Source organism: Pristiophorus japonicus, chromosome 16 (assembly GCF_044704955.1).
Source record: "Pristiophorus japonicus isolate sPriJap1 chromosome 16, sPriJap1.hap1, whole genome shotgun sequence".
NCBI classification, from domain to species: Eukaryota; Metazoa; Chordata; class Chondrichthyes; family Pristiophoridae; genus Pristiophorus; species Pristiophorus japonicus.
Genome location: NC_091992.1, coordinates 11,410,719 through 11,437,271, shown reverse-complemented (window position 1 = coordinate 11,437,271; position 26,553 = coordinate 11,410,719). Strand labels below are relative to the sequence as shown.

Here is a 26,553-nt window from a genome sequence, read left to right as displayed (position 1 = left end):
TTTAGTGATGTTAATTGAGGGATAAATATTGTCTCCAGGACACCAGGGATAACTCCCCCTGCTCTTCTTCGAAATAGTGCCATGGGACCTTTTACGGCCACCTGAGGGGGCAGACGGGACCTCGGTTTAACGTCTCATCCGAAAGATGGCATCTCCGACAGTGCGGCGCTCCCTCAGCACTGCACTGGGAGCATCAGCCTGGATTTTTTTTCTGCTCAAGTCCCTGGGGTGGGACTTGAACCCATGACCTTCTGACATGTACATGTCAATACTTTTTTTTGCATATTCATATTCACTACTTTTAACAGCAAATTTCCATCGGGTCCATTTTTATCCCACTCTTGTATTTTTCAGTAATATTCACACATTATAATTGGTGTGCTTCTTGAAGTTGTCCATTTTTGCCCTGAATTCATGCCGGGTCCTCTATGTGCTGGAGACTGCGTTGGCCCTCTGGATAGCAGGTTCCTATGTGTGATGTGCTCTCGGCTTTGTCTACAGCTCTTCCAGGTTTGTTTTCTTTGCAACAGAGGAGGGCTGAGGGGAGACCTGATTGAGGTGTATAAAATTATGAGGGGCCTGGATAGAATGGACCTATTTCCCTTAGCAGAGGGGTCAACAACCAGGGGGGCAGAGATTTAAAGTAATTGGTAGGAGGTTTAGAGGAGATTTGAGGGGAAATTTCTTCACCCAGAGAGGGTGGTGGGGGTCTGGAACTCACTGCCTGAAAGGGTGTTAGAGGCAGAAACCCTCAGCACATTTAAAAAGTACTTGGATGTGCACCTGAAGTGCCGTAACCTACAGGGCTACGGACCGAGAGCTGGAAAGTGGGATTAGGCTGGATGGCTCTTTGTCGGCCGGAGCGGACACGATGGGCCAAAATGGCCTCCTTCCGTGCTGTAAATTTCTATGATTCTATGACTACTGTTATTGTGCTGTTAGCTCCATGGCAACATCAACAAGACGTTGGAAGGCCTCATTTCCAAGACGGGCTTATTCCCCGCTGCCGCCCAACTCTGATCCCCAACTGCGCACTCCACAAGCAGCGTCAATGAGCTTCGGGAGGTCTACACCGGCTGGCTAAGCAGCTTCCTTCGTGGCTTGACGAGCACCAAAGGACCACGGCTGCAGGTGGGAACTGTGGGTCAATGCGGTATTAAGGCTAACAAGTGCTAACGGTTAAGAGGTGACCTCACAGAGGTTTTCAAGGTGATGAGAGGTTTTGATGGAGTAGATGGAGAAAAGATATTGCTTCTGGCGAGTGGGTCGATAATCAGAGGTCAAGGTTCCAAATCATTGGAAAACGATCTAGCGGGGGGGAGATGAGGAGAAATGTATTCACTCTGAGAGTTGTCGGGATCCGGAATGCTCAACCTGAAAAGGTGGTGGAAGCTGAGTCCATCGATAATTTTAAAGCTTGAGGACGAGCAACTTAGAAAAGCGGGGCGGTGAGACTAAGCACGGCTGCTCTTTCACAGAGCCAGCACAGGCATGACGGGCCGAATGGCCTCCTTCTGTGCTGAAGGTTCCTATCAATCTATTCTATGAGGCAGAAGGTCATGAGTTCAACTCCCACTCCAGGAACTTGAGCACATAAATCCAGGCTGACACTCCCAGTGCAGTGCTAAGGGAGTGCCGCACTGTCGGAGGTGCCGTCTTTCGGATGAGACGTTAAACCGAGGCCCCGTCTGCTCTCTCAGGTGGACGTAAAAGATCCCGTGGCCACCATTTCGAAGAAGAGCAGGGGAGTTATCCCCGGTGTGCTGGCCAATATTTATCCCTCAAATCAACAGAACAAAAACAGATTATTTGATCATTATCACATTGCTGTTTGTGGGAGCTTGCTGTGCGCAAATTGGCTGCCATGTTTCCCACATTACAACAGTGATTACACTCCAAGAATACTTCAGTTTCAATAAAGCGCTTTGAGACGTCCGGTGGTTGTGAAAGGCGCTATATAAATGCAAGTCTTTCTTTCTTTCTGATGAATCTATGAAATGCAGTTCCCTTGGAATCACGTGCCAATCACATGTACATGTGTCTCGCCCTGTGTCTCCTTCTGACTCATTCTCTCTCTTGTTTGCGTTATCTCTGTCCCTCCAGATGCTGCCTCTCTTGATTTGTCTCTCACATTACTCGTGTTCCTCTCGGTCTCACATTGTCCCTTTTTTTTCATCTTAAATAACTGGCCCCGGTCCTATCTCCACAGCTAACAATGTGTCACACAGGCTCACAAAGAACAGTTAGTGAGAGACAATTTATGGACATTTCCACAATTGCTCATTCAGCCTTGGTAGCTGCAGCTAGGCAAGTCTTTTGTTCAAGGCCACCGCTAGGATTTGGATATTGGGTGGGGGTGGAGGTTTGAGAACATAAGAAACAGGAGCAGGAGTAGGCCATGCGGCCCCTCGAGCCTACTCCGCCATTCAATAAGATCACGGCTGATCTTCGACCTCAATTCCATTTTCCCGCACTATTCCCATATCCCTTGATTCCCCTAGAGTCCAAAAATCTATCGATCTCAGCTTGAATATACTCAAAGACTGAGCATCCACAGCCCTCTGGGGTAGAGAATTCCAAAGATTCACAACCGTCCGAGTGAAGAAATTCCTCCTCATCTCTGTCCTAAATGGCCGACCCCTTATCCTGAGACTATGCCCCCTGGTTCTAGACTCTCCAGCCCGGGGAAACAATCTTTCAGCATCTACCCTGTCAATCCCCCTCAGAATCTTGTATGTTTCAATGAGATCACCTCTCATTCTTCTAAACTACAGAGAGTATAGGCCCATTCTACACAATCTTTCATCATAAGACAGACCTCACATCCCAGGGATCAATCTGTTGAGCCTTCGTTGCCCTCCTGCTAAGGCAAGTATATCCTTCCTTAGATAAGGAGACCAAGGCTGTGCACACTACTCCAGGTGTGGTTTCACCGACACCTGGGAATCCCTGGCCCAAGACCGCTCAAAATGGAGGAGAAACATCGGGGAAGGCGCCGAACACCTCGAGTCTCTTCTCCGGGAGCACGTGGAAGCCCAGCAGGGAGACAGAGGGAAATAAAATAGAGGCAGAAGCAAAAGATAGGAAGGAGAATAGTAAAAGTGGAGGGCAGAGAAACCCAAGGCAAAAAACAAAAAGGGCCACATTACAGCAAAATTCGAAAGGTGCAAAGTGTGTTAAAAAGACAAGCCTGAAGGCTCTGTGCCTCAATGCGAGGAGTATTCGGAATAAGGTGGACGAATTAACTGCGCAGACAGCAGTTAACGGGTATGATGTAATTGGCATCACGGAGACATGGCTCCAGGGTGACCAAGGCTGGGAACTCAACATTCAGGGGTATTCAACATTTAGGAAGGATAGGCAGAGATGAAAAGGAGGCGGGGTGGTGTTGCTGGTTAAAGAGGAAATTAATGCAATAGTAAGGAGGGACATTAGCCTGGATGATGTGGAATCGGTATGGGTGGAGCTGCAGAATACCAAAGGGCAGAAACGCTAGTTGGAGTTGTGTACAGGCCACCAAACAGTAGTAGTGAGGTTGAGAACAGCATCAAACAAGAAATAAGGGATGTGTGCAATAAAGGTACAGCAGTTATCATGGGCGACTTTAATTTACATATTGATTGCGTTAACCAAACTGGTAGCAATGCGGTGGAGGAGGATTTCTTGGAAAGTATTAGGGATGGTTTTCTAGACCAATATGTAGAGGGACCAACTAGAGGGCTGGCCATCCTAGACTGGGTGATGTATAATGAGAAGGGACTAATTAGCAATCTTGTTGTTCGAGGCCCCTTGGGGAAGAGTGACCATAATATGGGAGAATTCTTTATTAAGATGGAGAGTGACAGAGTTAATTCGGAAACGAGGGTCCTGAACTTAAGGAAAGGTAACTTCGATGGTATGAGGGGTGAATTGGCTAGAATAGACTGGCAAAGGATACTTAAAGGGTTGACGGTGGATAGGCAATGGCAAACATTTAAAGATCACATGGATGAACTTCAGCAACTGTACATCCCTGTCTAGAGTAAAAATAAAACGGGGAAGGTGGCTCAACCGTGGCTAACAAGGGATGTTAGGATAGTGTTAAAACCAAGGAAGAGGTATATAAATTGACCAGAAAAAGCAACAAACCTGAGGACTGGGAGAAATTTAGAATTCAACAGAGGAGGACTAAGGGTTTAATTAAGAGGGGGAAAAGAGGAAACTTGCAGGGAACATAAAAACTGACTGCAAAAGCTTCTATAGATATGCAAAGAGAAAAAGATTAGTGAAGACAAACGTAGGTCCCTTGCAGTCGGATTCAGGTGAATTTATAATGGGGAACAAAGAAATGGCAGACCAATTGAACCAATACTTCGGTTCTGTCTTCACGAAGGAAGACACAAATAACCTTCCGAATGTATTAGTGGACAGTGGGTCTAGTGAGAAGGAGGAACTGAAGGATATCCTTATTAGGCGGGAAATTGTGTTAGGAAAATTGATGGGATTGAAGGCCGATAAATCCCCGGGGCCTGATAGTCTGCATCCCAGAGTACTTCATTTTCCAACAGTCTATCGACTCTGGATCAGTTCCCATGGACTGGAGGGTAGCTAATGTAACACCACTTTTTAAAAAAAGGAGGGAGAGAGAAAAGGGGGAATTATAGACCGGTTAGCCTGACATCAGTAGCGGGGAAAATGTTGGAATCAATCATTAAGGATGAAATAGCAGCGCATTTGGAAAGCAGTGACAGGATCGGACCAAGTCAGCATGGATTTATGAAAGGGAAATCATGCTTGACGAATCTTCTGGAATTTTTTGAGGATGTAACTAGCAGAGTGGACAAGGGAGAACCAGTGGATGTGGTGTATTTGGACTTTCAAAAGGCTTTGGACAAGGTCCCACACAAGAGATTGGTGTGCAAAATCAAAGCGCATGGTATTGGGAGTAATGTACTGACGTGAATAGAGAACTGGTTGGCAGACAGGAAGCAGAGAGTCGGGATAAACGGGTCCTTTTCTTTCAGAATGGCAGGCAGTGACTAGTGGAGTGCCGTAGGGCTCAGTGCTGGGACCCCAGGTCTTTACAATATACATTAACGATTTAGATGAAGGAATTGAGTGTAATCTCTGCAAGTTTGCAGATGACACTAAACTGGGTGGCAGTGTGAGCTGTGAGGAGGATGCTAAGAGGCTGCAAGGTGACTTGGACAGGTTAGGTGAGTGGGCAAATGCATGGCAGTTGCAGTATAATGTGGATAAATGTGAGGTTATCCATTTTGGGAGCAAAAACATGAAGGCAGAATATTATCTGAATGGCAGCAGATGAGGAAAAGGGGAGGTGCAACGAGACCTGGGTGTCATGGTTCATCAGTCATTGAAAGTTGGTATGCAGGTATAGCAGGTGGTGAAGAAGGCAAATGGTATGTTGGCCTTCATAGCTAGGGGATTTGAGTATAGGAGCAGGCAGGTCTTACTGCAGTTGTACAGGGCCTTAGTGAGGCCTCACCTGGAATATTGTGTTCAGTTTTGGTCTCCTAATCTGAAAAAGGACGTTCTTGCTATTGAGGGAGTGCAGCGAAGGTTCACCAGACTGATTCCAGGGATGGCTGGGCTGTCACATGAGGAGAGACTGGATCAACTGGGCCTTTATTCACTGGAGTTTAGAAGGATGAGAGGGGATCTCATAGAAACATATAAGATTCTGACGGGACGGGACAGGTTAGATGCGGGAAGAATGTTCCCGATGTTGGGGATGTCCAGAACCAGGGGACACAGTCTTAGGATAAGGGGTATGCCATTTAGGACTGAGATGAGGAGAAACTTCTTCACTCAGAGAGTTGTTAACCTATGGAATTCCCTGCCACAGAGAGTTGTTGATGCCAGTTCATTGGATATATTCAAGAAAGAGTTAGATATGGTCCTTACGGCTAAGGGGATCAAGGGGTATGGAGAGAAAGCAGGAAAGGGGTACTGAGGGAATGATCAGCCATGATCTTATTGAATGGTGGTGCAGGGCCGAATGGCCTACTCCTGCACCTATTTTCTATGTTTCTATGTTTCTAAGCGCAAACTGCGAAAGGAGCGCACGACAACCCAAGCACCCCACCCACCCGCCCCTCCAACCGTCTGTCCCACCTGTGACAGAGACTGTAGGTCCCGCATAAGAACATAAGAAATAGGAGCAGGAGTTGGCCACCTGGCCCCTCGAGCCTGCTCCGCCATTCAATAAGATCATGGCTGATTTGATCATGGGCTCAGCTCCACTTCCCTGCCCGCTCCCCCATAACCCTTTATTCCCTTATTGCTCAAAAATCTGTCGATCTCCGCCCTAAATATATTCAATGACCCAGCCTCCACAGCTCTCTGGGAGATTTACAACCCTCTGAGAGAAGAAATTCCTCCTCATCTCAGTTTTAAATGGGTGGCCCCTTATTCTGAGACTATGGCCCCTAGATTTAGTTTCCCCTATGAGTGTAAATATCCTCTCTGCATCCACCTTGTCGAGCCCCCTCATTATCTTATGTTTCGATAAGATCACCTCTCATCCTTCTGAACTCCAATGAGTACAGGCCCAACCTACTCAACTTATCATCATAAGTCAACCCCTTATCTCTGGAATCAACCGAGTGAACCTTCTCTGAACTGCCTCCAATGCAAGTATATTCTTCCTTAAATACGGAGACCAAAACTGTGCGCAGTACTCCAGGTGCGGCCTCACCAATACCTTGTACAGTTGTAGCAGGACTTCTCTGCATTTATTCTCTATCCCCCTTGCAATAAAGGCCAACATTCCATTTGCCTTCCTGATCACTTGCTGTACCTGCATACTAACTTTTTGTGTTTCATGCACAAGGACCCCCAGGTCCCTCTGTACTGCAGCACTTTGCAATTTTTCTCCATTTAAATTGTAATCTGCTTTTCTATTTTTTCTGCCAAAGTGGATAATCTCACACTTTCCCACATTATACTCCATCTGCCAAATGTTTGCCCACTCACTTAGCCTGTCTATATCCCTTTAAAGATTTTTTGTGTCCACCTCCCAATTTGCTTTCCCATCCATCTTTGTATCATCAGCAAACTTGGCTACATTACACTCGGTCCCTTCATCCAAGTCATTATTCTCATCCATGTTTACAAATCACTCCGTGGCCTCGCCCCTCCCTATCTCTGTATCTTTTTCAGCCTCACAACCCCACAAGATGTCTACGCTCCTCAAATTCTAGCCTCTTGAACATCCCACGTTATAACTGCTCAACCATCGGTGGCCGTGCCTTCAGCTGTTTGGGCCCTAAGCTCTGGAACTCCCTCCCTAAACCTCTCCACCTCTCTATCTCGCTTTCCTTCTTTAAGATACTCCTTAAAACCTACTTTTTTTAAACAAGCTTTTGGGCATCTGCCTTAATTTCTTCTGTGGCTCGGTGTCAAATTTATCTGTTTGTCTGTAACACTGTTGTGAAGCACCTTGGGACGTTTTACTACGTTAAAGGCGTTATATAAATAAAAGTTATTATTATTATAGATCCTTGGTATAACAACAGATGTTGTGTTGTGTCTTTCTGAAGCCATCTTTGCATCAGCAGCAAACTTGGCAACATTACACTCGGTCCCTTCATCCAAGTCGGACTCTTCAGTCACCTGAGAACTGATTTTTAGTGTGGAAGCAAGTCATCCTCGACTCTGAGGGACTGCCTCAGAAGAGAAGGTCTCACCAAGGCCCTGCCTGAGGGAGAAGGCCTGTTTGGCAGCCCAGAATTGTTCTCAGTGTCCCGTTGCTGTGCGGCTGGGTGAGCAGCTGGCTTCCTGTGATGTATCTGTTGAGCTGCTGTACTGGACACGCAACTTCCTCGGAGAATGCTGCCACTGGGTCATGATAAATGGCTGTTTTTTTTCTTGCTGCAGCATCTTGGCGGAAGTCCTTCAGGAGGCCTGTCGGGTCCCAATTCTTTTTCTCGTCTTCCGACGACTTTGTGGGTGTCTTGACAAGTGCTGTTGTCCTCTTTGGCGGGTAGCTCTATCCGCTGATTAACTCCACATCCGAGGTCGGAGAGATGTTGTCCACAGAGGACGATCCCCATTAGGCACAGGTGGCCCGTCACGTGCAAATGCTGATGCATTTCTTTACAGGGCTATGGAGAAAGAGCAGGGGGAGTGGGATTAATTTGATAGCTCTGACAAAGAAAAAAAAGAAAGGCTTGCATTTATATAGTGCCTTTCACAACCTCCGGACGTCTCAAAGCCCTTTACAGCCAACGAAGTACTTTTGGAGTGTAGTCACTGTTGTAATGGAGGGAAACACGGCAGCCAATTTGCACACAGCAAGCTCCCACAAACAGCAATGTGATTATGACCAGATAATCTGTTTTTGTTATGTTGATTAAGAGATAAATATTGGCCCCAGGACACCGGGGATAATTCCCCTGCTCTTCTTTGAAATAGTGCCACGGGATCTTTTACGTCCACCTGAGAGGGCAGACGGGGCCTCGGTTTAACGTCTCATCCAAAAGACGGCACCTCTGACAGTGCGGCACTCCCTCAGCACTGCACTGGGAGCATCAGCCTAGATTTTCGTGCTCAAGTCCCTGGAGTGGGACTTGAACCCATGACCTTCTGGCTCAGAGACGAGGGTGCTGCCCACTGAGCCCCGGTTGGCACCGTTGGGCCCAAATCTGGGGCTCACTCCAACCAGCGGAGCGACCCGACCTCATTGAAAGGCAGGCAGCGATCAAATGGCTGAAGACAGATACTAAAAGAATCCAACAGCTGACAGGCAAATGTGTTATCGGCAGAGCTGAAAAAACCAAGTCGACAACTGTGTCAGAAAAGATTGACGGTGATGATGCCCACCCAACTCTACTGTATGGGGAGAGCGAACTCTCGCCACTTATACATTCAGCTCCTCGACTGGATAATCACACTCGATTTACACAGGGGCAGGCAAGGGAGAAGAACTGCTGAAACAGCTGATCCAAATGCAGGAATGTTCAAGAGCGTTCGGCCTTCCTTGTCACTTTTGATCACTTCACTGTTATACAACGCCTGCATCCACCCAGCACTGGAATGTGATTACCTGTGACTTTGCTAACGTCCCGGGAAGCGCTTTGGGACATTTCACTCTGGTTAAGCAACGCTTCGATTTCAAAATTCTCATCCTTATTTTCAAATCCCTCCGTGGCCTCGCCCCTCCCTATCTCTGTAATCTCCTCCAGCCCCACAACCCCCCCACATGTCTGCGCTCCTCTAATTCTGTCCTCTTGAGCATCCCTGATTATAATCGCTCAACCACTGGTGGCCGTGCCTTCTGTTGCCTGGGCCCCAAGCTCTGGAACTCCCTCCCTAAACCTCTCCGCCTCTCCTCCTTCAAAACGCTCCTTAAAACCTACCTCTTTGACAAAGCTTTTGATCATCTGCGCTAATTTTTACTTATGCGGCTCGGTGTCAAATATTTTATCTTATAATACTCCTGTGAAGCACCTTGGGATGTTTTACTATGTTAAAGGCGCTATATAAATACAAGTACTGAAGTTGCATGAGGGATACTGAAGTTGCATGATCAGCCATGACTTTATTGAATGGCGGTGCAGGCTCAAAGGGCCGAATAGCCTACTCCTGCACCTATTTTCTATGTTTCTAAGTTGTGCAAGAACAGTGGATTACGTTCAGTGACACTAGAAAACAGAACAGATACAGAGCATTGGGACTGACCTATCAAGAAAGACTGGATCAACTGGGCTTGTATTCACTGGAGTTCAGAAGAATGAGAGGGAACCTCATAGAAACATATAAAATTCTGACGGGGTTAGACAGGTTAGATGCAGGAAGAATGTTCCCAATGTTGGGGAAGTCCAGAACCAGGGGTCACAGTCTAAGGATAAGGGGTAAGCCATTTAGGACCGAGATGCGGAGGAACTTCTTCACCCAGAGAGTGGTGAACCTGTGGAATTCTCTACCACAGAAAGTTGTTGAGGCCAATTCACTAAATATATTCAAAAAGGAGTTAGATGAGGTCCTTACTGCTAGGGGGATCAAGGGGTATGGCGAGAAAGCAGGAATGGGGTACTGAAGTTGAATGTTCAGCCATGAACTCATTGAATGGCGGTGCAGGCTAGAAGGGCCGAATGGCCTACTCCTGCACCTATTTTCTATGTTTCTATGTTTCTATGTTTCTATGAAAGAAATGACTGACATGGGCGACGATGCGAGGGTTAAATGCAGAGAAAAATGGCTGTTGCTAACGTACAAAGCTACAGGTCACACAGTGAGCTGAATATAAAGCAAAGGTTAAAGAGGGTGAGAAACCGGCCAGGAAGGTTAAAGTAGAAAATGAAGTTAGGATAGCAGGGGATAATAGAAGAAATATCATGCACTCTGTCATGTATGCATGTTAATGTATGTACTGTAACACTATAGACCAGTGTACCTTCACCCTGTATACACCATACCTGTACCACCAGAGGGTGCTGCTGCTGGAGACCTAAGGGTCACCTGTACACTGCAGGTAACCCAGTATAAAAGGAAGCCCACCTCTTGGTGTCCTCACTCTCGGAGCTGCAATAAAGGACTAAGGTCAATACAGTTCAAGTACTATATCCTTACCTCGTGGAGTCATTATTAGAGTGCTTGCATATACTACACACTCCTGTAAATATATTCAAAGCAAACAGCTGAAAATAGGAAAGAGTGGGGTCACTGGAAGATCCCCAAGGTGACAAGAAAGCCGGAGACCATGGGATAGCAAACAGACTGGAAGAAATTCTTTTTCTCGCGTGTGTGTTAACGGGGGAGACAGACCGCGGCAATCTTCCCAGCACGAAAGTTGAATTTCTGGGGCTCACGGCGGAAGTGCGAAATGAGACGGATATTTCAGGTGCGACAGTCTCTGATAGAATGGAGAAACTGAAGGAAGGCAGGACATCTGGTCCAAACGGACTTCACACAATGATACTTAAAGAATAGGCCGCGGAATCAATCCCACCCTTTCCAGACTCATGGGGGAATCATTAGGAATGACACGAGAGTAGTGCTGGGGATTGGAAAGTAGCTCACCAATCTTTAAAATGGGGGCAGCGGGACCCAGAGAACTGGAGTATGAGAAGGCATCAACAATAAAACAACTTGTATTTAGCACCTTTAACGTAGTAAAACGACCCAAGGTGCTTCACAGGAGTGTTTTAAGACAAAACAAATAAATTTGACACTGAGCCACATAAGAAGAAATTAAGGCAGATGAGGGTCAAAGAGGTAGGTTTTAAGGAGCATCTTGAAAGAGGAAAGAGAGGTAGAGAGGCGGAGAGGTTTAATGAGGAAGTTCCAGAGCTTGGGGCCTAGGCAGCTGAAGGCACGGCCACCAACGGTTTGAGCGATTATAATCAGGGATACTCAAGAGGTCAGAATTAGAGGAGCGCAGATATCTCGGGGGAATTGTGGGGCTGGAGGAGATTACAGAGATAGGGAGGGGCGAGGCCATGGAGGGATTTGTAACAAGGATGAGAATTTTGAAATCGAGGCGCTGTTTAACCGGGAACCAATGTAGGTTCGCGAGCACAGGGGGTGATGGGTGAGCAGGACTTAGTGCGAGTTAGGACACAGGCGCCCGAGTTTTGGATGATCTCCAGTTTACGCAGGGTAGAATGTGGGAGGCATCCTGAAAGATAGGGTAAGGAAACATCCAGATAGGTGTGGAGTGGTAAGAGGGAATCAGTGTGGATTTATTTTATGACCTCTCAGGAGGTCTTAAGGTGCTTCACAGCCAATGAGTTATGTTTTTTAAAGGTCTGACACTGTTGCATTGTAGGATAACATGACAGCTAATTTGCGCATGGCAAGGTCCCACAAACAGCACTGCGGTAAATCACCAGATAATCTGTTTTAGCGATTGGAATGTATGCACCTGTGAGTACGCTCACAGGTTTATAGAGCTGTTAAGTTGGGAGTGGCTTAGCCAGTCACGTGATAAGAACATAAGAAATAGGAGCAGAAGTACGCCACCGGGAACCAATGTAGGTTCGCGAGCACAGGGGGTGATGGGTGAGCAGGACTTAGTGCGAGTTAGGACACAGGCGCCCGAGTTTTGGATGATCTCCAGTTTACGCAGGGTAGAATGTGGGAGGCATCCTGAAAGATAGAGTAAGGAAACATCCAGATAGGTGTGGAGTGGTAAGAGGGAATCAGTGTGGATTTATTTCATGACCTCTCTCCACCATTCAATAAGATCATGGCTGATCTGATCATGGGCTCAGCTCCACTGCCCTGCCCGCTCCCCATAACCCTTTATTCCCTGGTCGCTCAAAAATCTGTCTATCTCCGCCTTAAATATATTCAATGACCCAGCCTCCACCGCTCTCTGCGGCAGAGAATTCCAGAGATTTAGAACCCCGAGAGAAGAAATTCCTCCTCATCTCAGATTTAAATGGGCAGCCCCTTATTCTGAGACTATGTCCCCTAGTTTTAGTTTCCTCTATGAATGGAAACATGCTCTCTGCATCCACCTTGTCAAGTCCCTTCATTATCTTATATGTTTCGACAAGATCACCTCTCATTCTTCTGAACTACAATGAGTATAGGCCCAACCTACCTTCATAAGTCAACCCCCTCATCTTCGGAATCAACCTAGTGAACCTTCTCCGAACAGCCTCCAATGCAAGTATATCCTTCCTTAAATACAGAGACCAAAACTGTACACAGTACTCCAAGTGTGGCCTCACCAATACCCTGTACAGTTGTAGCAGAACTTCTCCGCTTTTATACTCTATCCCCCTTGCAATAAAGGCCAACATTCCATTTGCCTTCCTGATTACTTGCTGTACCTGCATACTAACTTTTTTGTGTTTCATGCACAAGGACTCCCAGGTCCCTCTGTACTGCAGCACTTTGCAATCTTTCTCCATTTAAATAATAACTTGCTCTTCTATTTTTTCGATAGAACTACGATGTTCACAAGACTCAATAAAACCCCAGCCAGTTGGGTTCGGGGGATCCACGATGAGGCAGGTGGTTGTGAGCCTGGTGGATGAACTGGTAATGTATAGTGTGATTATTAAACCTTTTGTTAATAAACCAACTAGTTCTTAATAGCAATGTGTTGCTATGAATTCTTAAGCAAAGAACCCTTGAAGCAAATATATTACAGTGATGTTGGTTGAGGGATAAATATTGGCCAGGACCCGGGGGAGAACTCCCCTGTCTTCCTCAGATAGGGCCATGGCATCTTCTACATCCACCTGAGGGGGGAGACATGGCCTCAGTTCAACGTCTCATCTGAAAGACGGCATCTCCAACAGTGCAGCACTCCCTCAGTACTGCACTGGAGTGTCAGCCTAGTTCACCTTAGGGGGCACAATCTCAGGATAAGGGGCCGGCCATTTAAGACTGAGACGAGGAGAAACTTCTTCACTCAGAGGGTGGTGAATCTTTGGAATTCTCTGCCCTAGAGGGCTGTGGACGCTGAGTCGTTGAGTATATTCAAAGCTGAGAGCGATAGATTTTGGACTCCTGGGGAATCTAGGGGATATGGGGATCGGGCAGGAAAGTGGTGTTGAGGTCGAAGATCAGCCATAATCTTTACTGAATGCCGGAGCAGGCTCGAGGGGCCATATGGCCTACTCCTGCTCCTAATTCTTATGATAACCTGAACCTTGATAATATATTGGAGTGTTTGCTAGTGCTGTTGGGGAGGAGTTAAACTAATATGGCAGGGGGATGGGAACCTATGCAGGGAGACAGAGGGAAACAAAATGGGGGTAGAAGCAAAAGATAGAAAGGGGAATAGTAAAAGTGGAGGGCAGAGAAACCCAAGGCAAAAATCAAAAAGGGGCACATTACAGTAAAATTCTAAGGGACAAAGAATGCTAAAAAGACAAGCCTGAAGACTCTGTGCCTCAATGCGAGGAGTATTCAAAATAAGGTGGATGAATTAACTGCGCAGGCAGCTATTAACGATTATGATATAATTGGGATTACGGAGACATGGCTCCAGAGTGACCAAGGCTGGGAACTCAACATCCAGGGGTATTCAACATTCAGGAAGGATAGACAGAAAGGAAAAGGAGGTGGGGTAGCGCTGCTGGTTAAAGAGGAAATTAGCGCAATAGTAAGAAAGGACATTAGCTTGGATGATGTGGAATCTGTATGGGTAGATCTGCGGAATACCAAAGGGAAGAAAACGATAGTGGGAGTTATGTACCGACCACCAAACAGCAGTAATGAAGTTGGGGATGGCATCAAACAGGAAATTAGGGATGCGTGCAATAAAGGTACAGGAGTTATCATGGGAGACTTTAATCTACATATAGATTGGGCTAACCAAGCTGGTAGCAATGCGGTGGAGGAGGATTTCCTGGAGTGTATTAGGGATGGCTTTCTAGACCAATATGTCGAGGAACCAACTAGAGAGCTGGCTATCCTAGACTGGGTGTTGTGTAATGAGAGAGGACTAATTAGCAATCTTGTTGTGCGAGGCCCCCTGGGGAAGAGTGACCATAATATGGTAGTATTCTTAATTAAGGTGGAGAGTGACAGTGTTAATTCAGAGACTAGGGTCCTAAACTTAAGGAAAGGTAACTTCGATGGGATGAGACGTGAATTGGCTAGAATAGACTGGAAAATGATACTTAAAGGGTTGACAGTGGATAGGCAATGGCAGACATTTATAGATTACATGGATGAACTTCAACAACTGTACATCCCTGTCTGGAGTAAAAGTAAAACGGGGAAGGTAGCTCAACCATGGCCAACAAGAGAAATTAAGGATAGTATTAAATCCAAGGAAGAGGCATATAAATTGGCCGGAAAAAGCAGCAAACCTGAGGACTGGGAGAAATTTAGAATTCAGCAGAGGGGGACAAAGGGTTTAATTAGGAGGGGGAAAATAGAGTATGAGAGGAAGCTTGCAAGGAACATACAAACTGACTGCAAAAGCTTCTATAGATATGTGAAGAGAAAAAGATCTTTTGCAGTCAGAATCAGGTGAATTTATAACGGGGAACAAAGAAATGGCAGACCAATTGAACAAATACTTTGGATCTGTCTTCACTAAGGAAGACACAAATAACCTTCCGGAAATACTAGGGGTTCGAGGGTCTAGCGAAAAGGAGGAACTGAAGGAAATCCTTATTAGTCAGGAAATTGTGTTACATAGAAAATAGGTGAAGTCGGCCATTCGGCCCATCGAGCCTGCACCACCAATCAATAAGATCATGGCTGATCATTCACCTTAGTACCCCTTTCCTGCTTTCTCTCCATACCCCTTGATCCCTTTAGCCGGAAGGGCCATATCTAATTCCCTCTTGAATATATCCAATGAACTGGCATCAACAACTCTCTGCGGTAGGGAATTCCACAGGTTAACAACTCTCTGAGTGAAGAAGTTTCTCCTCATCTCATTCCTAAATGGCTTACCCCTTATCCTTAGACTATGTCCCCTGGTTCTGGACTTCCCCAACATCGGGAACATTCTTCCTACATCTAAGCTATCCAGTCCCATCAGAATTTTATATGTTTCTATGAGATTCCCTCTCATCCTTCTAAACTCCAGTGAATACAGGCCCAGTCGATCCAGTCTCTCCTCATATGTCAGTCCTGCCATCCCGGGAATCAGTCTGGTGAACCTTCGGTGCACTCCCTCAATAGCAAGAACGTCCTTCCTCAGATTACGAGACCAAAACTGAACACAATATTCCAGTTAAGGCCTCACTAAGGCCCTGTACAAATGCAGTAAGACCTCCCTGCTCCTATACTCAAATCCCCTAGCTATGAAGGCCAACATACCATTTGCCTTCTTCACCGCCTGCTGTACCTGTATGCCAACTTTCAATGACTGATGAACCATGACACCCAGGTCTCGTTGCACTTCCCCTTTTCCTAATCTACCGCCATTCAGATAATATTCTGCCTTCGCATTTTTACCACCAAAGTGGATAACCTCACATTTATCCACATTATACTGCATCTGCCACTCATTTGCCCACTCACCTAACCTGTCCAAGTCACCCTGCAGCCTTTTACTGTCCTCCTCGCAGCCATTACTTGATTATTTATTAAGTGTCTCTCAGCCTCACTGCGTTGATTGTGGGCAGCAATTGAATGTCAGGGAAACTGATGGGATTGAAGGCCGATAAATCCCCGGGGCCTGATAGGCTGCATCCCAGAGTACTTAAGGAAGTGGCCCTAGGAATAGTGAATGCATTGGTGATCATTTTCCAATATTCTAGAGACTCTGGTTCAGTTCCTATGGACTGGAGGGTAGCAATGTAACCCCACTTTTAAAAAAAGGAGCGAGAGAGAAAACAGGGAATTATAGACCGGTTACCCTGAGATCGGTGGTGGGGAAAATGTTGGAATCAATTATTAAAGATGAAATAGCAGCGCATTTGGAAAGCAGTGATAGGATCGGTCCTAGTCAGCATGGATTTATGAAAGGGAAATCATGCTTGACAAATCTCCTAGAATTTTTTGAGCATGTAACTAGTATAGTGTTACAAGGGAGAACCAATGGATGTGGTGCAATTGGACCTTCAAAAGGCTTTTGACAAGGTCCCACACAAGAGATTAGTGTGCAAAATTAAAGCAAATGCTATTGGGGGTAATGTACTGACGTGGATAGAGAACTGGTTGGCAGACAGGAAGCAGAGAGTCGGAATAAACAGGTCCTTTTCAGATTGGCAGGCAGTGACCAGTGGGGTGCTGCAGGGTTCAGTGCTGGGACCCCAGCTATTTACAATATACATCAATGATTTAGATGAAGGGAAATTGAATGTAATATCTCCAAGTTTGCAGATGACACTAAGCTGGGTGGCGGTGTGAGCTGTGAGGAGGATGCTAAGAGGCTGCAGGGTGAATTGGACAGGTTAGGTGAGTGGGCAAATGCATGGCAGATGCAGTATAATGTGAATAAATGTGAGGTTATCCACTTTGGGGGCAAAAACAGGAAGACAGAATATTATCTGAATGGGGACAGATTCGAAAAACGGGAGGTGCAATGAGACCTGGGTGTCATGGTACATCAGTCATTGAAGTTTGGCATGCAGGTACAGCAGGCGGTGAAGAAGGCAAATGGCATGTTGGCCTTCATATAAAGAGGATTTGAGTATAGGAGCAGGGAGGTCTAACTGCAGTTGTACAGGGCCTTGGTGAGGCCTCACCTGGAATATTGTGTTCAGTTTTGGTCTCCTAATCTGAGGAAGGACATTCTAGCTATTGAGGGAGTACGGCGAAGGTTCACCAGACTGATTCCCGGGATGGTCGGACTGTCATATGAGGAGAGACTGGATCAACTGGGCTTGTATCCACTGAAGTTTAGAAGAATGGGAGGGGATCTCATAGAAACATATAAAATTCTGACGGGATTGGACAGGTTAGCGGCAGGAAGAATGTTCCCGATGTTGGGGAGTTCCAGAACCAGGGGGACACAGTCTAAGGATAAGAGGTAAGCCATATGGACCGAGATGAGGAGAAACCTCTTCACTCAGAGAGTGGTTAACCTGTGGAATTCTCTACCACAGAAAGTTGTTGAGGCCAGTTCGTTAGATATATTCAAAAGGGAGTTAGATATGGCCCTTACGGCCAACGGGATCAAGGAGTATGGAGAGAAAGCAGGAAAGGGGTGCTGAGGTTGAATGATCAGCCATGATCTTATTGAATGGTGGTGCGGGCTCGAAGGGCCGAATGGCCTACTCCTGCACCTATTTTCTATGTTTCTATGAGAATGCCACAAACTCCAGAACCAGGGTACACAGGCTCAAGCTCAGAAGGGGCAAGGTGCCCAAACAGTTTAGACTGAACTATTTTACGCGGAGAGTGGTGAGGGTGTGGAATGGATTGCATAGGCAGCCAGACGGTGCGGGGAAATTTAAGAATTGGTGACTATTTGTGGGAGTGGGTGAATGAGGGGTATTAAGAGAGCCTTTGTCTCACGCCCCACTTCCAATGCGTGCAAAACGATCTCCTAAGTAGAGATCGAGAGATTTAATTGAGGTGTTCAAAATCATAAAGAGTTTTGATAAAGTAGATATGGGGAAAACTGTTTACAGTGGCAGGAGGGTCGGTAACCAGAGGACACAGGTTTAAGGCAATTGGCAAAAGAACCAGAGGGGGAGATGAGGAGAATTTGTTTTATGCAACGAGTTGTTGTTGTCGTGTATGTACTTTTGGAATCACTAGCCACTAGATGGCGTCACTGTTGGAGGCCATTGGGCTGCACGCACGTGTGTGCAGCCCAAGCATAAAAGGCCAGCCATTTTGTAGATTAGTCACTTTGGGCCTTAATAAAGCAGAGCCAAGGTCATATCTCTTGGAGTTAAACAGTACTCAGACTAACAGTTATTGCATACACAACATTTGTGATCAGGAATGCACTGCCTGAAAGGTGGAAGCAAAATCAATATTAACTTTCAAAATGGAATTGATTAAATACTTCAAAAGGAAAAACGTGCAGGGCTTAGGTGGAAGAGAAAGGGGGAGTGGGACTAATTAGATCGCTCTCTCAAAGGGCCAGCGCAGGCACAATGGGCCGAATGACCTCCTCCTGTACTCTAAGATTCTACGAACAGAATTGTTGTCGGGAACTCTATCTTTTGCATATAGAAGTTAAAAGGCAAAATAGCACCATCTATGGGGCTTAACTGGATTTGCAGCAATTGTGGGCAAGGAGGGGCAGGTAAGGTACTGATTTCAACATGGTGGTGAGTGAGTTCGCTGTGGGGACACAGATGAGGACTCAGATGATCTAACGAGGAATGTCCATTCATCAATCTCACTAGTGATAATTACCATTAAATAGAAAAGTTAAATAATTGTTAATACTATTCCTGCACAGGAAACAAAGTGGGGAGAGAGTCAATTTATTCTGTTGTAAGGAAACTTTGTCTCTCTTTTGACCAGAACTTGATATTCCAGTGTGAACTATTCTGTAACCTCTATTTCACAGTGCAGGGCAGTAATGGTAAAAATAAAGTCTATAAAAGCTGTTACCGGCACCAGTCAGGATCGTTATTCATAGTTCCGCAGTGTTAGCCCTGGTTCAGTGGGCAGCACTCTCGCCTCGGAGTCTGAAAGTCCTGGGTTCATCGTCCCACCTCCAGAGACTTGAGCACATAATCCAGGCTGACATTCCAAGTCCTGTACTGAGGGAGGGCTGCACTGACGGAGACGTTAAACTCAGGCCCCGTCTGCCCTCTCAGCTGGATGTAAATAATCCCATTACACTATTTCAAAGAAGAGCAGGGGAGTTCTCCCCGATGTCCTGGCCAATATTCAGCCCTCAATCAACATCACCAAAAAACAGGTTATATCATTGCTGTTTGTGGGAGCTTGCTGAGTGCAAATTGCCTGCCGTGTTTCCTACATTATATCATTACATCAAGGTCCAGGTTGGTGATTGGAGCGTGGGCAGATACAGCAGGAGCGGTGAGAGACTGTGGAGGGATGTGATTGGGGCCCAGGAGAGGCGTGAATTCGGGGCCAGGGGCAGCACGGGCCCAGCCCACACTGCGACATGTGCGTGCACTAGGTCCATGCAGCAGAGCAGGTCTCCAGTCGTCTTGGGTAATCCATGCCACTGGGCCAAGACCTAGCTCTGACAAGGTCTGTCAGGGATCTGTGGATATGCACTCCCAAGGAAATCTGTGTCCCGGTTGTGAATCTGTGGAATTCTCTGCCCAAGGAAGCAGTTGAGGCTAGCTCATTGAATGTATTCAAGTCACAGATAGATAGATTTTTAACCAATAAGGGAATTAAGGGTTATGGGGAGCGGGCGGGTAAGTGGAGCTGAGTCCACGGCCAGATCAGCCATGATCTTGTTGAATGGTGGAGCAGGCTCGAGGGGCTAGATGGCCTACTCCTGCTCCTATTTCTTATGTCGTCTCTCAGGATGACATTACACCACACCCCTTCAGAGATGCCTTTGGCGACTGAACGCTGGTTTGGCCAACCTGACCCTGTTGCTCCTTCAGGAGTTTACTGATGCTAAAATGAAGACTTTTTCTTTTTCCGGGTGTGTGGTATATAAATACAGGCTCTTTCTGTCACAGTTTCCCTGGTGTACTTTATTGACTACCCGAGCCGCACGTCCTGACTCTTGCATTCGACCCACAGACATCACGTACAGTTAGGAGAGAGCATGTGTACATGGCCTCTAAGATCCTTCCAGTTGTCACTACCTCCTCAACCATTCCTAATTGGAAGTGTCTCTAAGAATGCACTGTAATTAAACCCAGATTAATGAGCAAAGGGCCTGTCATTGAGCTTCACGTGTCGAGCCTGTTCATACTGCCATCACCTCTCTGCTGCCACAGCACCCAGCTCGGACCCACCTTTCCAATGAGGGTTCCATGGGTCAGAAATTGCCCCTTTTTTGGCCAGGGATTTTGGTGCCGATTTGAAGTTAGCACCACGCCGCGCGATTTGCGCCCCGGGCCGGCACACACCCAGCAATGATGTCATCGCGGTGTGCGCCGACCCGTCATCGTCCAGCGCCGACACCTTCGCGCCCTGTGGGGAAATCGCCCCGCGGGATGTGAGGCTGGGGCGGGACGATGTCCGCCTCGTTACAGGGGTGCGAAGGGCAATGCCGCGCCAGGGGCCCGTCTCCGAGCCCGGGCGATAACTGACCCGGGCCAGGAAGGTTACCCACCCCGGACAGGAGGTGGGGCAATTTCATCCCCTCTTTCTTTTATGAATACAACTGAGTCAGCACAGGTAGCAGTCTATCCCCCTCACAGCCAGCAGTCTACCCCCTCACAGGTAGCAGTCTATCCCCCTCACAGGTAGCAGTCTATCCCCCTCACAGCCAGCAGTCTATCCCCCTCACAGCCAGCAGTCTATCCCCCTCACAGGTAGCAGTCTATCCCCCTCACAGCCAGCAGTCTATCCCCCTCACAGGTAGCAGTCTATCCCCCTCACAGCCAGCAGTCTATCCCCCTCACAGGTAGCAATCTAGCCCCCTCACAGCCAGCAGTCTATCCCCCTCACAGGTAGCAATCTAGCCCCCTCACAGCCAGCAGTCTACCCCCTCACAGGTAGCAGTCTATCCCCCTCACAGGTAGCAGTCTATCCCCCTCACAGCCAGCAGTCTATCCCCCTCACAGGTAGCAGTCTATCCCCCTCACAGCCAGCAGTCTATCCCCCTCACAGCCAGCAGTCTATCCCCCTCACAGGTAGCAGTCTATCCTCCTCACAGCCAGCAGTCTATCCCTCACAGGTAGCAGTCTAGCCCCCTCACAGCCAGCATTCTATCCCCCTCACAGGTAGCAGTCTATCCCCCTCACAGGTAGCAGTCTATCCCCCTCACAGCCAGCAGTCTATCCCCCTCACAGGTAGCAGTCTAGCCCCCTCACAGCCAGCATTCTATCCCCCTCACAGGTTATCCCCCTCACAGGTAGCAGTCTATCCCCCTCACAGCCAGCAGTCTATCCCCCTCACAGCCAGCAGTCTACCCCCTCACAGGTAGCAGTCTATCCTCCTCACAGCCAGCAGTCTATCCCCCTCACAGGTAGCAGTCTAGCCCCCTCACAGCCAGCATTCTATCCCCCTCACAGGTAGCAGTCTATCCCCCTCACAGCCAGCAGTCTATCCCCCTCACAGGTAGCAGTCTAGCCCCCTCACAGCCAGCATTCTATCCCCCTCACAGCCAGCAGTCTATCCCCCTCACAGCCAGCAGTCTACCCCCTCACAGGTAGCAGTCTATCCCCCTCACAGGTAGCAGTCTATCCCCCTCACAGCCAGCAGTCTATCCCCCTCACAGCCAGCAGTCTATCCCCCTCACAGCCAGCAGTCTACCCCCCCACAGGTAGCAGTCTATCCCCCTCACAGGTAGCAGTCTATCCCCCTCACAGCCAGCAGTCTATCCCCCTCACAGCCAGCAGTTTATCCCCCTCACAGGTAGCAGTCTATCCCCCTCACAGGTAGCAGTCTATCCCCCTCACAGGTAGCAGTCTATCCCCCTCACAGCCAGCAGTCTACCCCCCTCACAGGTAGCAGTCTATCCCCCTCACAGCCAGCAGTCTATCCCCCTCACAGGTAGCAGTCTATCCCCCTCACAGCCAGCAGTCTATCCCCCTCACAGGTAGCAGTCTAGCCCCCTCACAGCCAGCATTCTAGCCCCCTCACAGCCAGCAGTCTATCCCCCTCACAGCCAGCAGTCTATCCCCCTCACAGGTAGCAGTCTATCCCCCTCACAGGGAGCAGTCTATCTCCCTCACAGCCAGCAGTCTATCCCCCTCACAGCCAGCAGTCTATCCCCCTCATCGGTAGCAGTCTATCCCCCTCACAGCCAGCAGTCTATCCCCCTCACAGGTAGCAGTCTAGCCCCCTCACAGCCAGCAGTCTATCCCCCTCACAGCCTAGCCCCCTCACAGCCAGCAGGCTATCCCCCTCATCGGTAGCAGTCTATCTCCCTCACAGCCAGCAGTCTATCTCCCTCACAGCCAGCAGTCTATCCCCCTCACAGGTAGCAGTCTATTCCCCTCACAGCCAGCAGTCTATCCCCCTCACAGGTAGAGTCTAGCCCCCTCACAGCCAGCATTCTATCCCCCTCACAGCCAGCAGTCTATCCCCCTCACAGGTAGCAGTCTAGCCCCCTCACAGCCAGCAGTCTATCCCCCTCACAGCCAGCAGTCTATCCCCCTCGCAGGTAGCAGTCTATCCCCCTCACAGGTAGCAGTCTAGCCCCCTCACAGCCAGCAGTCTATCCCCCTCACAGGTAGCAGTCTATCCCCCTCACAGGCAGCAGTCTATCCCCCTCACAGGTAGCAGTCTATCCCCCTCACAGCCAGCAGTCTATCCCCCTCACAGCCAGCAGTCTATCCCCCTCACAGCCAGCAGTCTATCCCCCTCACAGCCAGCAGTCTATCCCCCTCACAGCCAGCAGTCTATCCCCCTCACAGGTAGCAGTCTATCCCCCTCACAGCCAGCAGTCTATCCCCCTCACAGCCAGCAGTCTATCCCCCTCACAGGTAGCAGTCTATCCCCCTCACAACCAGCAGTCTATCCCCCTCACAGGTAGCAGTCTATCCCCCTCACAACCAGCAGTCTATCCCCCTCACAGCCAGCAGTCTATACCCCTCAGAGCCAGCAGTATATCCCCCTCGCAGGTAGCAGTCTATCCCCCTCACAGCCAGCAGTCTATCCCCCTCATCGGTAGCAGTCTATCTCCCTCACAGCCAGCAGTCTATCTCCCTCACAGCCAGCAGTCTATCCCCCTCACAGCCATCAGTCTATCTCCCTCACAGCCAGCAGTCTATCTCCCTCACAGCCAGCAGTCTATCTCCCTCGCAGCCAGCAGTCTATCTCTCTCGCAGCCAGCAGTCTATCTCCCTCGCAGCCAGTAGTCTATCTCCCTCGCAGTCAGTAGTCTATCCCTTTCACAGTCAGTAGTCTATCCCCCTCACAGCCAGCAGTCTATCCCCCTCGCAGGTAGCAGTATGTCCCCCTCGCAGTCAGCAGTATGTCCCCCTCGCAGCCGGCAGTCTGTCCCCCTCGCAGCCGGCAGTCTATCCCCCTCGCAGGTGGCAGTCTAACTATGGGGTGGGGCTTGGGCTGAAAACCAAAGCTGGGTCTGGAGGAGCTGTAAATGGCAGCAGCAGAATCTGTCCCAACACCTGCTGTCTGACAAAATGGGAGCAGTGGTTCTGATCTGAAATTGGTGAACTCAATCTTGAGTCCCAAAATCTCCCCCGACATCGGAATTTCACAAAGGACAATTAAGGTGGCGGAGACTGGACAGAAGTGTTCCCACCTTAAGTTCTTTGCTAGCCCTGAAGGTAAGGCCTATACATCGCCAGAGACCAGGAATAAATTAGTCCCTTTGTCTGAACTGGTGCTGAGGAACTGATCTCACCTCCCTCCCTTTCAGGTCCTGGTTGACTCGCTGTGTATTTCCAGCCCTTTATGTGAACACTCAAGCAGCTCAATACCATCCAGGCCAAAGCAGCCCGCTTGATTGGCACCAATCCACCATCTTAAACATTCATTCCCTCCACCCCTGGCGCACCGTGGCTGCAGTGTCTGCAAGATGCAACTCGCCAAGGCTTCTTCGGCAGCACCTCCCAAACCCGCCACCTCTACAAGGGCAGCAGGCACGAACACCACCTCCACGTTCCCCTCCCAGTCACACACCATCCCTGACTTGGAAATATATCGGCCGTTCCTTCATCGTCGCTGGGTCACAATCCTGGAACTCCCTCCCTAACAGCACTGTGGGAGCGCCTTCACCACACGGACTGCAGCGGTCAAAGACACTCTTTGGTCTTGCCGAAACTTGCTGGTTCTCCAGAGCAAGGAGATGTCGTCTGCGTGTTGCAGACTGGCGCAATGCAAGATCCAGGATTACGTGCCGAGGGACGCGCTTAAAATTGGTGCAGTCGCCGCAAAGGCACGGTGGGGAAGGGCCGCAGCTTAAAGCTCTTCCGCCACGGTAAACCCGGGGGGCAGGAATCAGTACGAAACCCCCCTCGGGCTGTACTTGTAACTTCTTTTTTGCGTACATGGAGCACCATGATCTGTAAACACCTATGTAGTGCCATGTACAATGTAAGGTCTGTTTCGTGATGCACGTTGAAAAGAAAAATGTAAATGTACCGTCACCCATTCCGTGTACTGTATAGTGACACGTGTAATGTCATTTGTTGAATGTACTACAAGGTGTCCCGTATTGTAGCGTATTGTACTTGAACTGAAAAGCAAGGCAATGTATCGAACGGAACTGCCGTCAGCACCCAAATGTAGTGTATGGGATTGCTGACCGCAGCTAAATGTACTGAACTGCTTTTGAATGTACTGTACAAATTTTTATATGAATAAAGTATATTTTTGAAAAACGGACTGCAGCGGTTCAAGAAGGCGGCTCACCACCACCTTCTCGAGGGGCAATTAGGGATGGGCAATAAATGCCGGCCTTGTCAGCGACGCCCACATCCCAGGAACGAATTAATAAACAAAAACAAAAAGTTTTCATGCTAAAATATGTAGTAGTTACTCCTTGAATTATCTTTTTTTCCCCCCCCTCCAGTTTTCCAGAAGCTGGATGGACCACCGCCTAATCCGTTCTGTCATCAACATTAATATAGCCCCAAAGCAACGACGGCAACAGAAGTAATGCCGCAGAAACATCAAAGCCGGGGCACTTGAAAAGACCCAGTTAAGAAAGTCCTATACAGCCAGCGCCTCACTGTCGACCCTCGATGACCCCGAGACGCAGAGTGCCCACAGCGTCTGGTCTGCCCTCAAGGCCTCCATAACCTTTCGCCTCCACAATGGAGTCTTCTCCATGGGCCACAGAACCATTACATCAGTCAAGTGGCCAAACCTCACATGAAAGCCTGGAGAGAGAGTGTCAGCAGGCTATTAATCATTCGGGGACGTGGATTGGTGGATCCATTGGTCAAGATCACGGCCTGCATGTCATCGTGGAGCAGGCGGAGGATGGCAACAAGCTTTTGGGGGCCGCCGAAACGGAGGAGGATGCCCCAGAGTCCCTCGCGGTTAACAGTGTCAAAGGCCTTTGTGAGGTCAAAGGCGGCCATGTACAAGGGTTGGTGCTGTTCCCTGCATTTTTCTTGTAGTTGTCGCATTGTGAAGATCATGTCCATTGTACCCTGTAGCAGACGGAATCCACATTGTGACTCTGGGAGGAGGTCTTCAGCCACAGGGAGAAGACGGTTGAGAAGGATTTTAGCGATGACTTTTCTAGTGGCCAACAACAGGGAGATTCCTCTGTAAGTGCCGCAGTCGGACTTGTCCCCTTTTTTGAAGATGGTCGCGATTACGGCATCTCTCAGATCTCCCGGCATGTTCTCCTCCTTCCAGATGAGAGAGAGTTGAGGTCATGTATTTGTGCCAATAGTGCTTCTCCACCATACTTTAGTGCCTTGGCGGGGATTCCATCTGCTCCTGATGCCTTGTTGTTCTTGAGCTGACCTATGGCCTTTTCTACCTCGTGCCGGGTTGGGGTTTTGCTGAGATGGTGGCGAGGACACTCATGTCAAAGGCAGAGTCTCGATTAAGGAGATCTTCGAAGTGCTTCTTCCCGCAGGCCCTGACTGCCTCGGTGTCCACAATGAGTGCCTCTCCGTTCTTGGCCAGCAGTGGGATGGTGCCTTGGGCCATAGGTAGACTTGACTGCGGTGAAGAAACCTCGCACTTCATGGTTGTCGTCCAGCTGCTGAACCTCCTGTGCTTTCTCCACCCACCATCTATTCTTTAGGTCGTGGGTTTTTTGTTGGACCTCGGCCTTCAGCCGCCTGTAAAGCTGCTTTGCTGCTCCAGAGTTGGGTTGTTGCATTAAGTTCAGAAATGTTCCTGGATCTTCTGATCATTCTCGTCAAACCAGTCTTGGAGTTTCCTGGTTGAGTGACCGAGCGACTCTTCGGAGGCGAAAGGTTATGGAGGCCTTCAGGGCAGACCAGGCGCTGTGGGCACTCTGCGCCTCGGGGTCATCGAGGGTCGACAGTGAGGCGCTGGCTGTATAGGGCTTTCTTAACTGGGTCTTTTCAAGTGCCCCGGCGTTGATTTTTCTGCGGCATTACTTCTGTTGCCGTCGTTGCTTTGGGGCTATATTAATGTTGATGACAGAACGGATTAGGCGGT

At 48.5% G+C, this 26,553-nt stretch overlaps 1 protein-coding gene across 1 annotated transcript in view; it reads right to left on the bottom strand.

Moving 5' to 3' along the window:
* The window catches only part of LOC139226914 (mucin-21-like), a 45,945-nt gene extending 19,697 nt beyond the window's left edge, over positions 1-26,248 (bottom strand). Inside the window, exon 1 of the mRNA XM_070858006.1 lies at positions 26,064-26,248. Coding sequence (XP_070714107.1) covers positions 26,064-26,248 — 185 coding nt within the window. The remainder of the gene's footprint in view (positions 1-26,063) is intronic.
* Positions 26,249-26,553: the final 305 nt, after the last annotated feature.